The following is a 17,756-nucleotide window of genomic DNA, read 5'->3' as shown; positions in this document are numbered from 1 at the left end:
TTGGTAAAATATTTGAAGGGTTTCTGAGGGATGTTATTCTGGATTATCTCAATGAGAATAACTGTTTAACTCCATGTCAGCATGGGTTTATGAGAAATCGCTCCTGTCAAACCAATCTAATCAGTTTTTATGAAGAGGTAAGCTATAGGCTGGACCACGGTGAGTCATTGGACGTGGTATATCTCGATTTTTCCAAAGCGTTTGATACCGTGCCGCACAAGAGGCTGGTACACAAAATGAGAATGCTTGGTCTGGGGGAAAATGTGTGTAAATGGGTTAGTAACTGGCTTAGTGATAGAAAGCAGAGGGTGGTTATAAATGGTATAGTCTCTAACTGGGTCGCTGTGACCAGTGGGGTACCGCAGGGGTCAGTATTGGGACCTGTTCTCTTCAACATATTCATTAATGATCTGGTAGAAGGTTTACACAGTAAAATATCGATATTTGCAGATGATACAAAACTATGTAAAGCAGTTAATACAAGAGAAGATAGTATTCTGCTACAGATGGATCTGGATAAGTTGGAAACTTGGGCTGAAAGGTGGCAGATGAGGTTTAACAATGATAAATGTAAGGTTATACACATGGGAAGAAGGAATCAATATCACCATTACACACTGAATGGGAAACCACTGGGTAAATCTGACAGGGAGAAGGACTTGGGGATCCTAGTTAATGATAAACTTACCTGGAGCAGCCAGTGCCAGGCAGCAGCTGCCAAGGCAAACAGGATCATGGGGTGCATTAAAAGAGGTCTGGATACACATGATGAGAGCATTATACTGCCTCTGTACAAATCCCTAGTTAGACCGCACATGGAGTACTGTGTCCAGTTTTGGGCACCGGTGCTCAGGAAGGATATAATGGAACTAGAGAGAGTACAAAGGAGGGCAACAAAATTAATAAAGGGGATGGGAGAACTACAATACCCAGATAGGTTAGCGAAATTAGGATTATTTAGTCTAGAAAAAAGACGACTGAGGGGCGATCTAATAACCATGTATAAGTATATAAGGGGACAATACAAATATCTCGCTGAGGATCTGTTTATACCAAGGAAGGTGACGGGCACAAGGGGGCATTCTTTGCGTCTGGAGGAGAGAAGGTTTTTCCACCAACATAGAAGAGGATTCTTTACTGTTAGGGCAGTGAGAATCTGGAATTGCTTGCCTGAGGAGGTGGTGATGGCGAACTCAGTCGAGGGGTTCAAGAGAGGCCTGGATGTCTTCCTGGAGCAGAACAATATTGTATCATACAATTATTAGGTTCTGTAGAAGGACGTAGATCTGGGTATTTATTATGATGGAATATAGGCTGAACTGGATGGACAAATGTCTTTTTTCGGCCTTATTAACTATGTTACTATGTTATGTAATTGTTCTGACCTGATATGAAGAGATTCAACGAAAACATTAGATTTTATGAAAATCTTAAATCTTTATTTTACATTTATATATTGCACATATTACAGGGAAGCGTCCGTGTTCTACTCACTTCTCTTTATAATAACTATTAAAATTAATCCGCAGTAAGAAGTCTTCCAGATGTGGTTGATAGCCTCGATTTACAAGCTTGGTCACCACTGGAAAACAAAAAGCAAGTTAGCATTGTACCACGGGACCACAAATATTAGCAACAGGTTTTTTCGGTGTGAATAGCCCTCAATTAGTGACTGATTTTGCAGTTTTTTTAACCCCTTCACACTCCATGATTTTTTTTTTTAACAAATGTACTCCATTCCTCCCCCTGTAGTTTTTTTGGTGTATATTTTTGCAGAACATGCAACTTTTTGTTCTAACAAAGTCAGACAAAAATAAAGACCTTTTCAGTAAAATAAATCGAGTGCTCCATCTTGAATGATTTTGCACAAAATATGGATTTTTGTGTGTACTCACCGTAAAATCCTTTTCTCCGAGCCACTCATTGGGGGACACAGGACCATGGGTGTTATGCTGCTGTCACTAGGAGGCTGACACTAAGCTGAGACAAAAAAAGGTTAGCTCCTCCCCTGCAGTATACACCCTCATGCTGGCTTCCAGAGACCCAGTTCAGTGCAAAAGCAGTAGGAGAATAATAATAATATATCAAGTAACATTAGAGTATAACATGTCAAAAAAACAACAGTCAAAAACTGAAAAAGGTAACAAGCCAAATTGGGGGACACAGGACCATGGGACGTCCAAAAGCAGTCCCTGGGAGGGAAACAATACAACCGAATAACTCCGTGTACCATCTGACTACAAATGCGCAACGGCCGCTTGCAGAATATGTCTGCCAAGGGCCGCGTCCGCCGAGGAGTGAATGTGGACATTGTAGTGCTTTGTGAAAGTATGCAGGCTGGACCACGTTGCGGCCTTGCAAACCTGCTCCGCTGTTGCCTGGTGCCGGATGGCCCAGGAAGCACCCATCGACCGAGTGGAGTGTGCCCTAATCCCCGCCGGGATAGGTCTGCCCCTGACCCGATAGGATTCCTGGATAGCAGATCGAATCCATCTGGCTATCGTGGCTTTAGACGCCGCCAAACCCTTTCTGTGACCCTCCGGGAGAACAAAGAGAGAATCCGATTTCCTGAAAGGAGCCGTTCTGGAAATGTACCTCCTAAGGGCCCGTACCACGTCCAGGGTGTGAAGGGCTCTTTCAACCCTGTGTTTTGGCTGCGGGCAAAAAGAAGGAAGAATGATGTCCTCATTAAGGTAAAAAGTTGAGACCACCTTAGGAAGAAAGGCCAGAGATGGGCGAAGGACCACTTTGTCCCGGTGGAAGGCAAGAAAAGGAGCCCGGCAGGACAAAGCGGCCAAATCCGATACTCGTCTGATGGACGTCACAGCTACAAGGAAGGCAACCTTCCAGGAGAGGACAGAAAGTGGAACGTCCTGGAGAGGCTCAAACGGAGGTTCCTGAAGAACCCCCAGGACCAAGTTGAGATCCCAGGTCTCCAACAGCATTCTGTAGGGGGGTACCACATGGGAGACCCCCTGAATGAAAGTCTTGACTTGAAGGTTGGCAGCGATCCTACGTTGGAATAACACGGATAAAGCTGAGATCTGACCTTTGAGGGAACTCAGTGCCAAGCCGGAATCCAAACCGGACTGAAGGAAATCCAAAATACAAGGGATTGAGAAAACGAGTGGAGGACGACCACGGAGTCTGCACCATGAGAAGAAGGCTTTCCAGGTGCGGTGGTAGATAGAAGCGGAAGACGCCTTGCGAGCGCTTATCATGGTGGGTATGACCTGCTGAGAGAAACCAGCTCGGGTTAGAACCCAGGTTTCAACAGCCACGCCGTTAAACGTAGGGCACCTGAGCTCTGGTGGCAGATCGGCCCTTGGTGAAGCAGATCTGGGCGGTCTGGTAACCGCCAGGGGACGTCTGCTACAAGCTGAACGAGCTCCGCGTACCAAGCGCGACGAGGCCAATCCAGAGCGACCAGAATGACCGGAACCCCCTCTGTCTTGATTTTCCGGATCACCTTCGGCAGTAAGGGAAGCGGAGGAAACACGTATGGGAGTTGGAACTGATGCCACGGGGATATCAGCGCGTCCACTCCGATAGCCTGGGGGTCCCGAGAACGAGCGATGAAATTGTGAACCTTGGCATTCAATCTGGACGCCATCAGATCCACGTCCAGGGTCCCCCAGCGAAGGCAGATCTGCTGAAAAATCTCTGGATGGAGTTCCCACTCCCCCGAGGCAAGGCCCTGACGGCTCAGAAACTCCGCCGCCCAGTTTTCGACGCCCGGAATGTGCACCGCGGAAATGGTGGAATGGTTGGCTTCGGCCCAGCGAAGAATGTGGGAGACTTCCTGCATCGCCGCCCTGCTGCGGGTACCCCCTTGGTGGTTTATGTATGCCACCGCTGTGACATTGTCCGATTGGACTCGGATTGAGTGACCCGCGAGCAGGGAGTGAAAGCGTCTCAGGGCGAGGCTGATCGCACGAATCTCCAGGATGTTGATAGGAAGCCTCGCCCCGCACTGTCCAACGACCTTGGGCAGAGTGGTGAAGGAACACCGCACCCCAGCCGAGGAGACTGGAGTCGGTCGTTACCACTAACCAGTGGATCGGGAGAAAAGACTTCCCCTGGAGGAGAGATGGACCCAGGGTCCACCATACAAGAGATTGTCTGATCCGCGGAGACAAAGGGCAAGGACGATCGAGGGAGAAGGGACTCCTGTCCCAGTTGTCCAGCAGAGCCCGTTGTAGGGGGCGGAGGTGGAGTTGAGCAAAGGGGACCGCTTCTATTGCGGCTACCATGTTTCCCAGGATCTTCATGGCGAACCGAATGGGTCGCGGGCGAGGATGGCAGAGCTTCCGGACTCCTTGCTGAAGTTCTTGGGCCTTGGACCGAGGAAGCAAGACCCGTCCCCTTGAGGTGTCCAGGATCATTCCCAGAAAGGAGATCCGACGGGCAGGAACGGGGGAGGACTTGTCCAAGTTGATCAACCAGCCCAGGCGCGAAAGGAGAATCCAAGGTAATGCGGACGCTTGCCTCGCAGGCCTGAAAAGACGGACCCTTGATGATGAGGTCGTCTAAGTAAGGTAGCACGACCACTCCTCGAGAGTGAAGAATGGCCATAACGGCCGCCATGACTTTCGTGAATACCCTGGGCGCCGTGGCAAGATCGAAGGGTAAGGCCGCGAATTGGAAATGGTCCTCTAGGATGGCAAAGCGGAGGAACCTTTGATGTGGCGGGAATATTGGAATGTGAAGATAGGCATCCTTGATGTCTATCGATGCCAGGTATTCCCCTCTCTCCAACGAGGAGATGACCGACCGGAGCGATTCCATCCTGAAGTGCCGAACTTTTACGCACTTGTTCAGGAGCTTCAGGTCCAAAATGGGGCGCACTTTCCCGTCCTTTTTGGGCACGACGAAGAGGTTTGAGTAAAACCTCTCGTGTTCCGGGACCGGAACAATGACCCCGCTCTGGCGGAGGGAACGAATGGCGCAAAGAAGGGCGCGAGACTGAGCCCCCGAATTTGGGAGACGAGAGGGAAAAAACCGAGCTGGAGGGGAGGCAGAGAACTCTATTTTGTAGCCAGACGATACCAGATCCAGATCCCTGACCCATTCGTCGTGGATGACGGAGAGCCAGACGTGCTGAAAAAGAAGTAGGCGTCCGCCTACTTTGGTGGTATCGACTGGAAAAGTTCCCGAGTCATTGTGAAGGGAATCTGGCAGGCCTGGACCCTCTGGTTCTGGGTTGCCTAGGCTTTCCTCGCCAGGACTGATTCGGCCTGAAAGAGGGACGAACGTCTCTGTCTGAGCGAGCGGATCGGTCCGATCTGGAAGAGGCGGCAGGACTGGACCAAGCTGGACTGCTACGAAAGGGCCGAAAGCGAAAATACGGTTGGCGCTGGAAAGCAGCCTTGGGCCTCTGTTGGGGAAGGAACTTGCTCTTTCCCCCTGTAGCGTCAGAAATAAGCTGGTCTAGCTTTTCTCCAAAAAGACGCCCGCTCTGAAAAGGAAGGGAAATCAGAGACTTTTTAGAGGAGGAATCTGCGCGCCACTCTCTGAGCCAAATGGCTCTTCTGATGGTAATGGCGTTTGAAGCCGCCGTTGCTGCACAGTTTGCTGCATCGAGGGATGCGTACATCACATAATCACCAGCCATTGCAATCTGTTTGGCAATGTCCGCCACCTCTGATGGAAGATCCTGCTCCCGAACCGATTTTGCTAGGGCATCTGCCCAGTAAACCATCGCCTTGGCCACCCAAGCTGCGGCGAAGGAGGGAGAAAGGGAAGAACCCGAGGCTTCGTACACTGAGCGAGCTAGGGAATCTAGCTGGCGTTCTGTGGGGTTCTTAATTGAAGCGCCCTCTGGAACGGATAAGAGAGTTTTGGAGGCAAGGCGCGAAACCGGAGGATCTACCAAAGGGGACTCCGTCCAGTCTTTAACGAGATCTGCGGAAAAGGGATACTTCGATTCCAGGGGCTTTTTGCCCGTGAAACGCTTATCCGGACGCTCCCTGTGTCGCCTGACAATATCCAGGAAAGCTGGGTGAAAGGCGAACGTCTTATGAGAACGCTTGGCTCTAGTAAAAGAGACTGAGTGGTCCGGAGCCGAATTAGGGTCATCGTCCACCTTGAGGGCGTGATTGACTGCCTCAATGAGGGAGTCCACTGTAGATCTAAACTCCGGAGCATCCGGGTCTAAGGATACATCAGACTCATATTCAGAGTAGTGAACGCTACGAGCCCCCAAAGAGGGTGAGCGAGAGGTGGAACTGTCAGAAGCTGACTGACGTGGTGAGCGCTCAGGAGAGGTAGTGCGGATCCGTTTTCTGGATGACAGTGCCTCTTTCCGGAGAGAGCGGCCCCTGCTGGCCGACGATTCCCCTGTTACGGAGGGATCTCTTAACACTTGCAAAGGATTGCCCCGCTCCCCAGGCGGGTTCTGAATGGATTTGATGGCATTGGCTAAAAAATCCACGGACTGCGAAAGTGAAGCGACCCACGCGGGGGGACTAGATACGCCAGGGTCGGTGGCGGTGGAGGGCTCCTGGGCACATGGGGCATCGCAGGCTGAGCAGAGGGGGGAACTTTGAGGCCGAGAAAGTGGAGCCTGGCAGGTGGTACACGCAAAAAAAAAGGTCGTATGCACCTTAGAGGATTTTTTAGTCTTTGACTGGGACATGTTGTACACTAATGCAAGATAGACCCCAGGGTCTATAACCTAAGGAAGCGAGGGCAGCGCTGCGGGGGAGAGCTGACATGGTCTCCTTACCCGTGGTCCTGTGTCCCGCAGAGGAAGAGGGAGACGGCAGGTGGAGTAGGCGACAGCCGGCGTGCACAGCGCTGCACGTGGAGGAAGCTGCGGCTGGGAGAGCTGGAGCTGCGGCGTGCAGTGAAGAATCCAAGATGGCCACCGAGATCAGGGGGAGAGATCTCGCACACAGCGAGAAGCGCCAGGACCTGGGGGCGGCGCCGCAAGATGACGCGAAAAAGGGGGCGGAGCCTAACTGGATGCGGCCTGCAGCTGGGCCGAAGCCGGGGACTAAATTTGCGGCTTCGGCCGGCACGCAGCCGCTGAGTAACGAAAGCTATGGGGCCCAGAGAAAGATGTGCCGCTGCTAAAAGGGAGCCCTCCGGACCGCCAAACGCCTGACCGCCCCCCCCTCCGAGGCACTTACCCCGATAGAGGGTAGAACCGAGCCGCGCATGGGGCAGAAGCTGCTGCACCCAAGGATCCTGGTGAGGTGTGCCTGGAGTGAAAAGGACGGTGCAGGGGTTGGGGAGCCTCCATCCACCATCCCCTGAAAGGGGGGTGGAGAGGAACCGTCCACCACCTGCCATCAGCCGCATATTCAGTGGTGATGCAGTGGGGGCTGCACGGACGCCACAACGTAAAGTGCCTCTGATCAGCCAAGGGTAAACCTGGTGGGCAGGGCAAATGTCCGGCAATAGGCCTGGCTGCAGAAGAGGATACGTGGAGGACCTCCATGTGCTCGTCTGTAAGGGGGGTGGGGGAGATCGGTCCCTAGAAAAGGCCCGTCGCCCCCAAAAAACAGCTCAGGCAGTGGCTTCCCACGTCGCAGGAGAGGGTACGGAGAGGAGAACTCCCGTGCTCGCCTGTTGTTGGTTCGGGGAGATCGGAGCCTTGAAAGGTTCCGTCGCCCCATTCGTCCGATAGAAAAAAGGGAAAGGATTAATTCCAGTGTGCCTCCTACAGACACTAAGCTTGAACTGTGTCTCTGGAAGCCAGCATGAGGGTGTATACTGCAGGGGAGGAGCTAACCTTTTTTTGTCTCAGCTTAGTGTCAGCCTCCTAGTGACAGCAGCATAACACCCATGGTCCTGTGTCCCCCAATGTGGCGAAGGAGAAAACAGGAATTAAGAAAAATGCAAATAATAAATAAGGGCCACAATGTGTTTTGTTGTTTTTCTTTTTTGCGAAAACCAAAACCGGAGTTGGATTAAAAAAAAAAAAAAAAAAAAAAAAAGATACGACTCTTCGCTATAAGAATCTTCAATTTAGATGCTGTATGAAACAAGGAAGTCAAACTGCTTGTCAAAGCGAAAAAAAAAACAATGGGGAATAACTACTAAGACTTACCTTCAAATAGAAAATCAGAGTAATACTTGAAGGTGTCATAGGATTGCTGCATAAGTCCATAGTTGGGATGACAGGCCATCTGCTTTTCCTTGTCACACGTCCACGACTGAGATATTAACTGTGTGCGAAATTTCAGAATAAGGCTGAAGATGCTGTGGATGACGTTCATCAATGGGGCAGCTTTCTCGGTCAGCAATCCCCTGCAAAACAAGCAGATGACCAGAATAAACCAGCTTTTGTAATTTGTTGCAGATTTTGCCTAAAAAAAGCTGCCATAACAGAAGTACATTTAAAAAAAAAAAAAAAAAGGGGACTTCTGTGTACTCACCGTAAACTCCTTTTCTCCGAGCCATTCATTGGGGACACAGACCGTGGGTGTATGCTGCTGCCACTAGGAGGTTGACACTAAGTGATACAAAGAAAGTTAGCTCCTCCTCTGCAGTATACACCCTCCTGCTGGCTCTCAGCTAACCAGTTCGGTGCAAAAGCAGTAGGAGATCAATAACAACATATGAGCATATAGCATCTCACATTATATATATATATATATATATATATATATATATATATATATATATATATTAGAGTATAGCATGTCAAATTATAAAACAAGCACAAGCTAATAGGGTGGGAGCTGTGTCCCTCAATGAATGGCTCGGAGGAAAGGATTTTACGGTGAGTACACAAAAATCCCTATTTCTCCTACGCCTCATTGGGGGACACAGACCGTGGGACGTCCCAAAGCAGTCCCTGGGTGGGGACAACATCAGATCAGGTCCTGTGTAACCACTACTTACAAGTGCGACACCGCGGCCTGCAGAGTCCGCCTGCCCAGACTCACATCTGTGAAAGTCTGAGAATTATAGTGCTTCAAGAATGCATGCGGACTGGACAAACCCGCAAGCTTGCAGTCGTGCTGTGCCGACGCCTGGTGCCTAGAATCCAAGAAACCTCGATAGACAGGGAGATAGGCTGACATTAACACAGAAGGATTCCTGGATGGTGTATCAAATCCACCAAGCTAATATGGCCGATGAAACGGCTAAACCGTTCCTGTAACCGTCAGGAAGCAGTCCTCTTACAGTGAGGTAGCCCAAATAAAGTGTCCAACCTTCAGAAGAACGCTGTCCTCGAGACGTACCTACTCAGAGCACTCGCCACGTCCAAAATATGGGGAACCCATTCCGTTACGTGGACTGGTGCCGAAAGAGATGAGGGAAGATCGATGCCCTCATAACTGTGGGAATACAATACCACCTTGGTAACAAGGGACAGGGATGGCTTGAGGGCAACCTTGCCTTGATGGTAACAAGGGAAAAAAATCTGAAAGAACAGAGCGGCTAGCTCAGAAGACTCGTCAGGATGAAGAGATCGCAGAGAAAATAGGGAGAGCTTCCCTGATAGTAAAGTCTGTCCGGATCAAAAGGAGTCTACTGTAAGACTCCCAGGACCATTAAGGTCCCAAAGATCTAACGGTATGCGATAGGGAAGAACCACATGTGAAGACTCCCTGCGAGGAAGTCCATATTTGCAGTTTTGTTGCAATAAGACGGAAAAATACTAGTTCCGCAAATGAGAAAACATGACATGGTCAGTGCGGATCTCCCAGGATCACTGGGGCCCTTCCTGCTTCCGAAAAGATCTCGGAAGTAGTGGAAGAGGGGTTAAGAAAACTGGTACCATGGAAGAACCAGAGAAAGCACTGCGATGACTTTTGGACCTCGAGGCCGAACCATGAACATAGACTACATTGGCGTTCAGAAAAAGAGGAAGGAGCAGCATCCATACCAGGTGAATAGTGTCCAAAACGGTCTTTATTCTGCCATCAGGAAAATACAACGTTTCGGCCAGGTTGGCCTTTGTCAAGTATATACATTGGCGTTCAGTCTGGATGCCATCCAACCTACATCTGGAGCGCTCCAGAGAAGACAGATCTGATGGAAGACTTCTGGGCGAAGTTCCCACTCACATGAGGCGGGACCCTGACGGCGTCCGCCGCCCAGCATTCTACACCTGAGATGTGTAGTGCCGAGATCACCAAATGATAGATCATGGCCCAACAGAAAATGTGAGGTACCTCGGCCATGACGCCTGACCGTGGGTACCTGCTAAATTATTGACGTATGGCACAGACGTGGGATTGTCCGATTGAATCGGATGGGGTGACCCGCCAGAAGGCAGTGGACCTGCTGTAGAACTAGCTGTACTGTTCGGATCCCCAGAATAATGATCATGAGGAGAGGACTGGCATCGGTAGTCACTAATAACCGGGAGAAAGGATCTTCACTAGATGAGGAAGGAGCTCAGAGACTACCCTCTGAAAGCCTGATTGACCTGCAGAAAACGAGAGGAGCGAAGGAAACCGCTTCCATTGTCGTCACCAATTTTCCTCAGAACACTCCTAGCAAATCGAATGGAATGAGAGGATGAGTGAACAAGTGCGCGAGCTCCCTGTTGAAGGGCCAAGGCCTTGTCTCAAGGGAGAATCACCAAACTTCTGGAAGATTCCAGGGTCATCCTCAAAAAAGGATATCTGCTGGGCTGGAAATGAGGAAAAACTTGTCTAAATTTAGCTGCCAGCCCAGGAGAGAGAGGGTATCGCAAGAGATATAGACGACTCAGCGCCGGTCTGAAGGAGCGGCTAGAAAGTCGACCAAATAAGGCAGGACAACCATGCCTCTAGGGTGCAAGAGGAACATGACAGCCCTATAACCCTTGCGAACACTCTGGGTGCGGTAGCAAGGCCGAAGGACAAGGTCGTGATTTGAAAATGCACTTCGCGAAAGGGAAAGCGAAGGAATTTTTGAAGAGGGAAAAAACATAGGAATGTGAAGGTAAGCATCCCGAATGTCGGTGGATGCCAGAAACTCCACCTTTTTCTGTTGAAGTAATGGCTGAGCGGGGGAACTCCATCCGAAGAAGGGGCACCTTGTCAAGCTTGGTAGAAGTTTGAGGTTCAGGGTCGGTCTTACTTTTCGGTCCCCATTTTGGAACCAAGATACCTTAGATCTAGACCGTCCTGGACAACTGATCCACTGCTGGTTGGGTCTATAGGAAATCAAAATAGTTAAGGTCTCTGACCAAGAGACCATTGCTCTAGCAACACATGCGGCGGCTAAGGGAGGGTAACAGGGAAGTGGAAACAGGGAAGTGGAAAGGGATCGTCCGCCTTCTTGCATCATCTGCTAAATAGTGGAGATGCAGAGGGGGTGTTCGGATGCCAAAAAAGGGAGCCTCTGTACATCCACAAAGTTAAGGTCCCTGGGTGGACAGGGCTGGTTGTCCGGCGTTAGGCCTGGCTGTAGAAGAGGATACATGGAGGCGACACTCCATGTGCTCGTCTATTGCTGGTGTGGAGAGATCGGTGTCCTTTGAAAGGACCCGTTGCCCTTAAGAATCAGACCAGGCATGGCATCTCACGTCTTAGGTGGGAATACGTGGAGGGAACAACCCGCGTGTTTGCATATTGGCTAAAAAAGGATACCGCGCTTGCAGAGGTGTCTGTCCAGTGGATCGCTTATCGGGACGCTCCCTGTCCGGGTGAATGGCAGATGCTCTGCGAGGGAGTTTAGTTTCCTCATGAGGGACACTGCGTAATCTGGAGTAGAACCGAAGTCCCCGTCAATCTACAGAGATTGGTTAATGATATAAATAGGCAAATCCATCCTTTTCTGAAGTTCTGGTGATTCGAGAGCCAAGGCAATATCCGATCCATGTTCAGACTTGTTCTCAGCAAATCATTGGTGAGGGATCAGGAAATGAAACTTTCGTTTTTTAGGCGTGTCTACATTTCTAGAATACTTGCGGCCCCTGCTAGCCTGAAGGAAGAGACAATCTACAGTTGTGGCCAAAAGTATTGACACCCCTGCAATTCTGTCAGATAATACTCATTTTCTTCCTGAAAATGATTGCAAACACAAATTCTTTGGTATTATCTTCATTTAATTTGTCTTAAATAAAAAAACACAAAAAGAATTGTCCTAAAGCCAAATTGGATATAATTCCACACCAAACGTGGACAAAAGTATTGGCACTGTTCGAAAAATCATGTGATGCTTCTCTAATTTGTGTAATTAACAGCACCTGTAACTTACCTGTGGCACCTAACAGGTGTTGGCAATAACTAAATCACACTTGCAGCCAGCTGACATGGATTAAAGTTGACTCAACCTCTGTCCTGTGTCCTTGTGTGTACCACATTGTGCATGGAGAAAAGAAAGAAGACCAAAGAACTGTCTGAGGACTTGAGAAACCAAATTGTGAGGAAGCATGAGCAATCTCAAGGCTATAAGTCCATCTCCAAAGACCTGAATGTTCCTGTGTCTACCGTGCGCAGTGTCATCAAGGAGATTAAAGCCCATGGCACTGTGGCTAACCTCCCTAGATGTGGACGGAAAAGAAAAATTGACAAGAGATTTCAACGCAAGATTGTGTGGATGTTGGATAAAGAACCTCGACTAACATCCAAACAAGTTCAAGCTGCCCTGCAGTCTAAGGGTACAACAGTGTCAACCCGTACTATCTGTAGGCATCTGAATGAAAAGGGACTGTATGGTAGGAGACCCAGGAAGACCCCACTTCTTACCCCGAGACATAAAAAAGCCAGGCTGGAGTTTGCCAAAACTTACCTGAAAAAGCCTAAAACATTTTGGAAGACTGTTCTCTGGTCAGATGAGACAAAAGTAGCGCTTTTTGGGCAAAGGCATCAACATAGAGTTTACAGGAGAAAAAAAGAGGCATTCAAAGAAAAGAACATGGTCCCTACAGTCAAACATAGCGGAGGTTCCCTGATGTTTTGGGGTTGTTTTGCTGCCTCTGGCACTGGACTGCTTGACCATGTGCATGGCATTATGAAGTCTGAAGACTACCAACAAATTTTGCAGCATAAGGTAGGGCCCAGTGTGAGAAAGCTGGGTCTCCCTCAGAGGTCATGGGTCTTCCAGCAGGACAATGACCCAAAACACACTTCAAAAAGCACTAGAAAATGGTTTGAGAGAAAGCACTGGAGACTTCTAAGGTGGCCAGCAATGAGTCCAGACCTGAATCCCATAGAACACCTGTGGAGAGATCTAAAAATGGCAGTTTGGAGAAGGCACTATTCAAATATCAGGGACCTGGAGCAGTTTGCCAAAGAAGAATGGTCTAAAACTCCAGCAGAGCATTGTAAGAAACTCATTGATGGTTACCGGAAGCGGTTGGTCGCAGTTATTTTGGCTAAAGGTTGTGCAACCAAGTATTAGGCTGAGGGTGCCAATACTTTTATCTAGCCCATTTTTGGAGTTTTGTGTGAAATGATCAATGTTTTGCTTTTTGCTTCATTCTCTTTTGTGTTGTTTCATTGAAGACAAATTAAATGAAGATAATAATACCAAAGAATTTGTGATTGCAATCATTTTCAGGAAGAAACTGAGTATTATCTGACAAAATTGCAGGGGTGTCAATACTTTTGGCCACAACTGTATATTGGTCCTGCGAGCACTCCGAGCCACAGAGGGTTCACGGAGGTATTCAGTCTCTTGTCAGAGAATCCATGGGTTGCGGCAGTGACGAAACCCACTTAGGGAACTAGGTACTCTGGGATAAGCTGGGATTGGCGGCGGAGGACTCTTGAGCTCATTTAGGGTGACCGGCTTCGGACTGGTCATATGCCCTTAAGACCAGGGAATGCTGGTCATGTTCCCTTAAGACCAGGGAATGCTGGTCATATGCCTTTAAGACCAGGAATACTGGTCATGTGCCTTTAAGACCAGGGAATGCTGGTCCAGGGAATGCTGGTCATATGCCTTTAAGACCAGGTAATACTGGTCATGCGCCTTGAAGACCAGGTAATACTGGTCATGTGCTTTTAAAACCAGGGAATACTGGTCATGTGTCTTTAAGACTAGGGAATACTGGTCATGTGCCTTTAAGACCAGGGAGAAATACTGGTCATGTTAAGTACAGGGGGAAGGAAAGAGTGAAGTACTTCCTTACCCGAATGCAGAGTCGTTTAATATAAGACCATAGCCCCTGTGTGTGTGTGTGCCGGCAGGATGGACCAAGATGGCCACCAGGAGTTGCAGAAGTGGTAAACTCTTGCAGAGAGCAAGAGGCGCCAATTCGGGGGAGGGGCACAGACGTGATGTGGGCGGAGCCTTGTGACGTACATGAATAGGCCCAAGCTGAGGCCTAAATTTCTGCAGCTGGAGTGAGCAATACCAGCGTTGCCGAGGGAAGCGATCGCTCGCGTGCCAGGGAAGAAGCGCCAGAAAAGGTGGGCGGAGCCGCCTTAGCGCGCCATAGTGCGGGCGCGGCTTCCGGAATGCAGCCTACACATCGGCCAAAGCCGGGGGATATATTTTTGCAGCTAGCTGGAGCATTACCTCAGGGAGGTGGGCCACAGGGAAGCTGAGGCTGCCTGTCAGCATGTGAATATTCCACTGCAGAGGCCCATCGCTGACTGGATCCACTCACCATCGGTGCACGTCCCGGCATGGAGCCGCCGCGATGACTGGATTTCACACTCTACTGTTCTTCAGGTATTGCAGCGTGGACGGTGCAGGGATAGAGGGATAAACCTCAATCCATCATCCGTTTGTTAGGGAGGTGGAGAGGAACCGTCCGCCTCCTTGTGCCATCCGCTTTCACAGCGGTGGTGCAGTGGGGGCAGCTCAGACGCCTTAGAGAGGGGCCTCTGTACATCCATGGAGTTCAGTCCCGGGTGGACAGGGCCAGTTGTCCGGCTATAGGCCTGGCTCCAGGAGAGGATACATGGAGGTGACACTCCATGTGGTCGCCTGCTGCTGGTGTGGGGAGATCGGGACCATGAAAGGAACCGTCGCCCCTGAAGTGAGCTCAGGCATGGCTTCCCACGTCGCAGGAGAGGGTACGGGGAGGTATACTCCGCGTTCTCGCCTGTTGATGGTTCGGGGAAGATCGGAACCTTGAAAGGATCCGCCGCCCCCTTCACTCCGGTAATTAAAAATTTACAGAAAAGTAAAGAATAAAATAAAAACATTGGGGTCTGAACCAGACCCATGTGCCTCCTACAGACACTAAGCAAGAACTAGTTAGCTGAGAGCCAGCAGGAGGGTGTATACTGCAGGGGAGGAGCTGAGAGCCAGCAGGAGGGTGTATACTGCAGGGGAGGAGCTGAGAGCCAGCAGGAGGGTGTATACTGCTGCAGGGGAGGAGCCGAGAGCCAGCAGGAGGGTGTATACTGCAGGGGAGGAGCTGAGAGCCAGCAGGAGGGTGTATACTGCAGGGGAGGAGCTGAGAGCCAGCAGGAGGGTGTATACTGCAGGGGAGGAGCTAACTTTCTTTGTATCACTTAGTGTCAGCCTCCTAGTGGCAGCAGCATACACCCACGGTCTGTGTCCCCCAATGAGGAGTAGGAGAAAAAAAAATAGATTCCAGAGAAGGCTGCATATCGTTATATTTCACCATCAGTTTACCAATGCTATTTTGGAAACAAAAAAGTAATGATTTTTTTCAAATTAGTTTCTCTGGGCACTGCTTTCCATGAAATAGCTTTATTAATTAGGCAGCAGGTATATATAGCAAATTTGATAAGATCACCCCATTTATAATTCAGCTGTACCCTAGGTTTATACACATCTTTCTGTATGTTCATATGCACATCCCCCAATATGGGGAATTACAAGAGCAAATTTGTTTTCTATAAGTAATTTTTCAATGGAAAATCTAATATGAATATGTAGAACTTACTAATTTTCTTGAATTAACAAAAGGCATCTTGATCTTATTAGTACTGTCCTAGAAGCTCCACTTCTGGCTTCTGCTTGACATAGGACAGTCTGTCTTATTTACACGCTGCCCCATGTCAAGCAGAAGCCAAAAGTGGAGGTTCTAGGACAGCACTGATAACACCAAAAGCAAACATGTGGAGGGGGAATGGCAGAAAAAGAATAGTTAACTAAATTGGCCAGCCCCCTTTGCACCCAACTCCTTTAACAAGTACAATCTAGAAGTGGATTACTTGATGCCTGGAGATTAGAGCACCTTTACTAATACAAGTCATTAGTAGTTCTGTAGATTTATATTAGGAACACAGTTGAACATAGTTTTTCCATCTTTCATAAATTTGAAAAGATATGGGGTCCATGGCTTGACACCTCTGCTATGCCAAATCCAATTCTTGCATTTGAAACAATGTTTGAGGCCATGGAAAATTTAACATATTATAGATCCTATACATTAATGATCCTAGAGTTTACCAGTCACATTTGATATGAATTAGTCTGTTGGTTATACAGAGTGTCTGAGGGTTTGCATCGTAGGGGCAGAAGATGTCTGAATAGCATTATACAATATTAGGTATGTGTTGGACTGGATTTTGATTAAAATGTCCTTTATCTGTTACATGCAAATTTTGTACGTTCTCAATAAGAATTATCTGCTTTTAAAAAAAAAAAATATATATATATATATATATATATATATATATATATATATATATATATATATATATATATATATATATATATATATATACATACACAGTTAGGGCCAGAAATATTTGGACAGTGACACAAGTTATGTTATTTTAGCTGTTTACAAAAACATGTTCAGAAATACAATTATATATATAATATGGGCTGAAAGTGCACACTCCCAGCTGCAATATGATAGTTTCCACATCCAAATCGGAGAAAGGGTTTAGGAATCATAGCTCTGTAATGCATAACGTCCTCTTTTTCAAGGGACCAAAAGTAATTGGACAATGGACTCTAAGGGCTGCAATTAACTCTGAAGGCGTCTCCCTCGTTAACCTGTAATCAATGAAGTAGTTAAAAGGTCAGGGGTGGATTCCAGGTGTGTGGTTTTGCATTTGGAAGCTGTTGCTGTGAGCAGACAACATGCGGTCAAAGGAACTCTCAATTGAGGTGAAGCAGAACATCCTGAGGCTGAAAAAAAAGAAAAAATCCATCAGAGAGATAGCAGACATGCTTGGAGTAGCAAAATCAACAGTTGGGTACATTCTGAGAAAAAAGGAATTGACTGGTGAGCTTGGGAACTCAAAAAGGCCTGGGCGTCCACGGATGACAACAGTGGTGGATGATCGCCGCATACTTAATTTGGTGAAGAAGAACCCGTTCACAACATCAACTGAAGTCCAGAACACTCTCAGTGAAGTAGGTGTATCTGTCTCTAAGTCAACAGTAAAGAGAAGACTCCATGACAGTAAATACAAAGGGTTCACATCTAGATGCAAACCATTCATCAATACCAAAAATAGACAGGCCAGAGTTAAATTTGCAGAAAAACACCTCAAGAAGCCAGCTCAGTTCTGGAAAAGTATTCTATGGACAGATGAGACAAAGATCAACCTGTACCAGAATGATGGGAAGAAAAAAGTTTGGAGAAGAAAGGGAACGGCACATGATCCAAGGCACACCACATCCTCTGTAAAACATGGTGGAGGCAACGTGATGGCATGGGCATGCATGGCTTTCAATGGCACTGGGTCACTTGTGTTTATTGATGACATAAGAGCAGACAAGAGTAGCCGGATGAATTCTGAAGTGTACCGGGATATACTTTCAGCCCAGATTCAGCCAAATGCTGCAAAGTTGATTGGACGGCGCTTCATAGTACAGATGGACAATGACCCCAAGCATACAGCCAAAGCTACCCAGGAGTTCATGAGTGCCAAAAAGTGGAACATTCTGCAATAACCAAGTCAATCTCCAGATCTAAA

General features: G+C 48.3%; 1 protein-coding gene across 4 annotated transcripts in view; it reads right to left on the bottom strand.

The window, feature by feature from the left end:
* Nucleotides 1-1,417: 1,417 nt before the first annotated feature.
* Nucleotides 1,418-17,756, bottom strand: part of TUBGCP6 (tubulin gamma complex component 6) — a 73,884-nt gene continuing 57,545 nt past the window's right edge. For 3 of the 4 annotated variants that reach the window (XM_069764932.1, XM_069764931.1, XM_069764934.1), the window contains exons 25-26: nucleotides 8,057-8,256; nucleotides 1,418-1,582 (exon numbers count right to left, since the gene is read on the bottom strand). In XM_069764932.1, the coding sequence (XP_069621033.1) occupies nucleotides 1,491-1,582; nucleotides 8,057-8,256 (292 nt within the window). In that variant the 3' untranslated portion in view covers nucleotides 1,418-1,490. The remainder of the gene's footprint in view (nucleotides 1,583-8,056; nucleotides 8,257-17,756) is intronic. The other variant, XM_069764935.1, reaches the window with a different exon arrangement.

This window comes from Ranitomeya imitator, chromosome 4, assembly GCF_032444005.1.
Source record: "Ranitomeya imitator isolate aRanImi1 chromosome 4, aRanImi1.pri, whole genome shotgun sequence".
Taxonomy (NCBI): Eukaryota; Metazoa; Chordata; class Amphibia; order Anura; family Dendrobatidae; genus Ranitomeya; species Ranitomeya imitator.
This window is presented reverse-complemented; position numbering and strand designations above follow the sequence as displayed.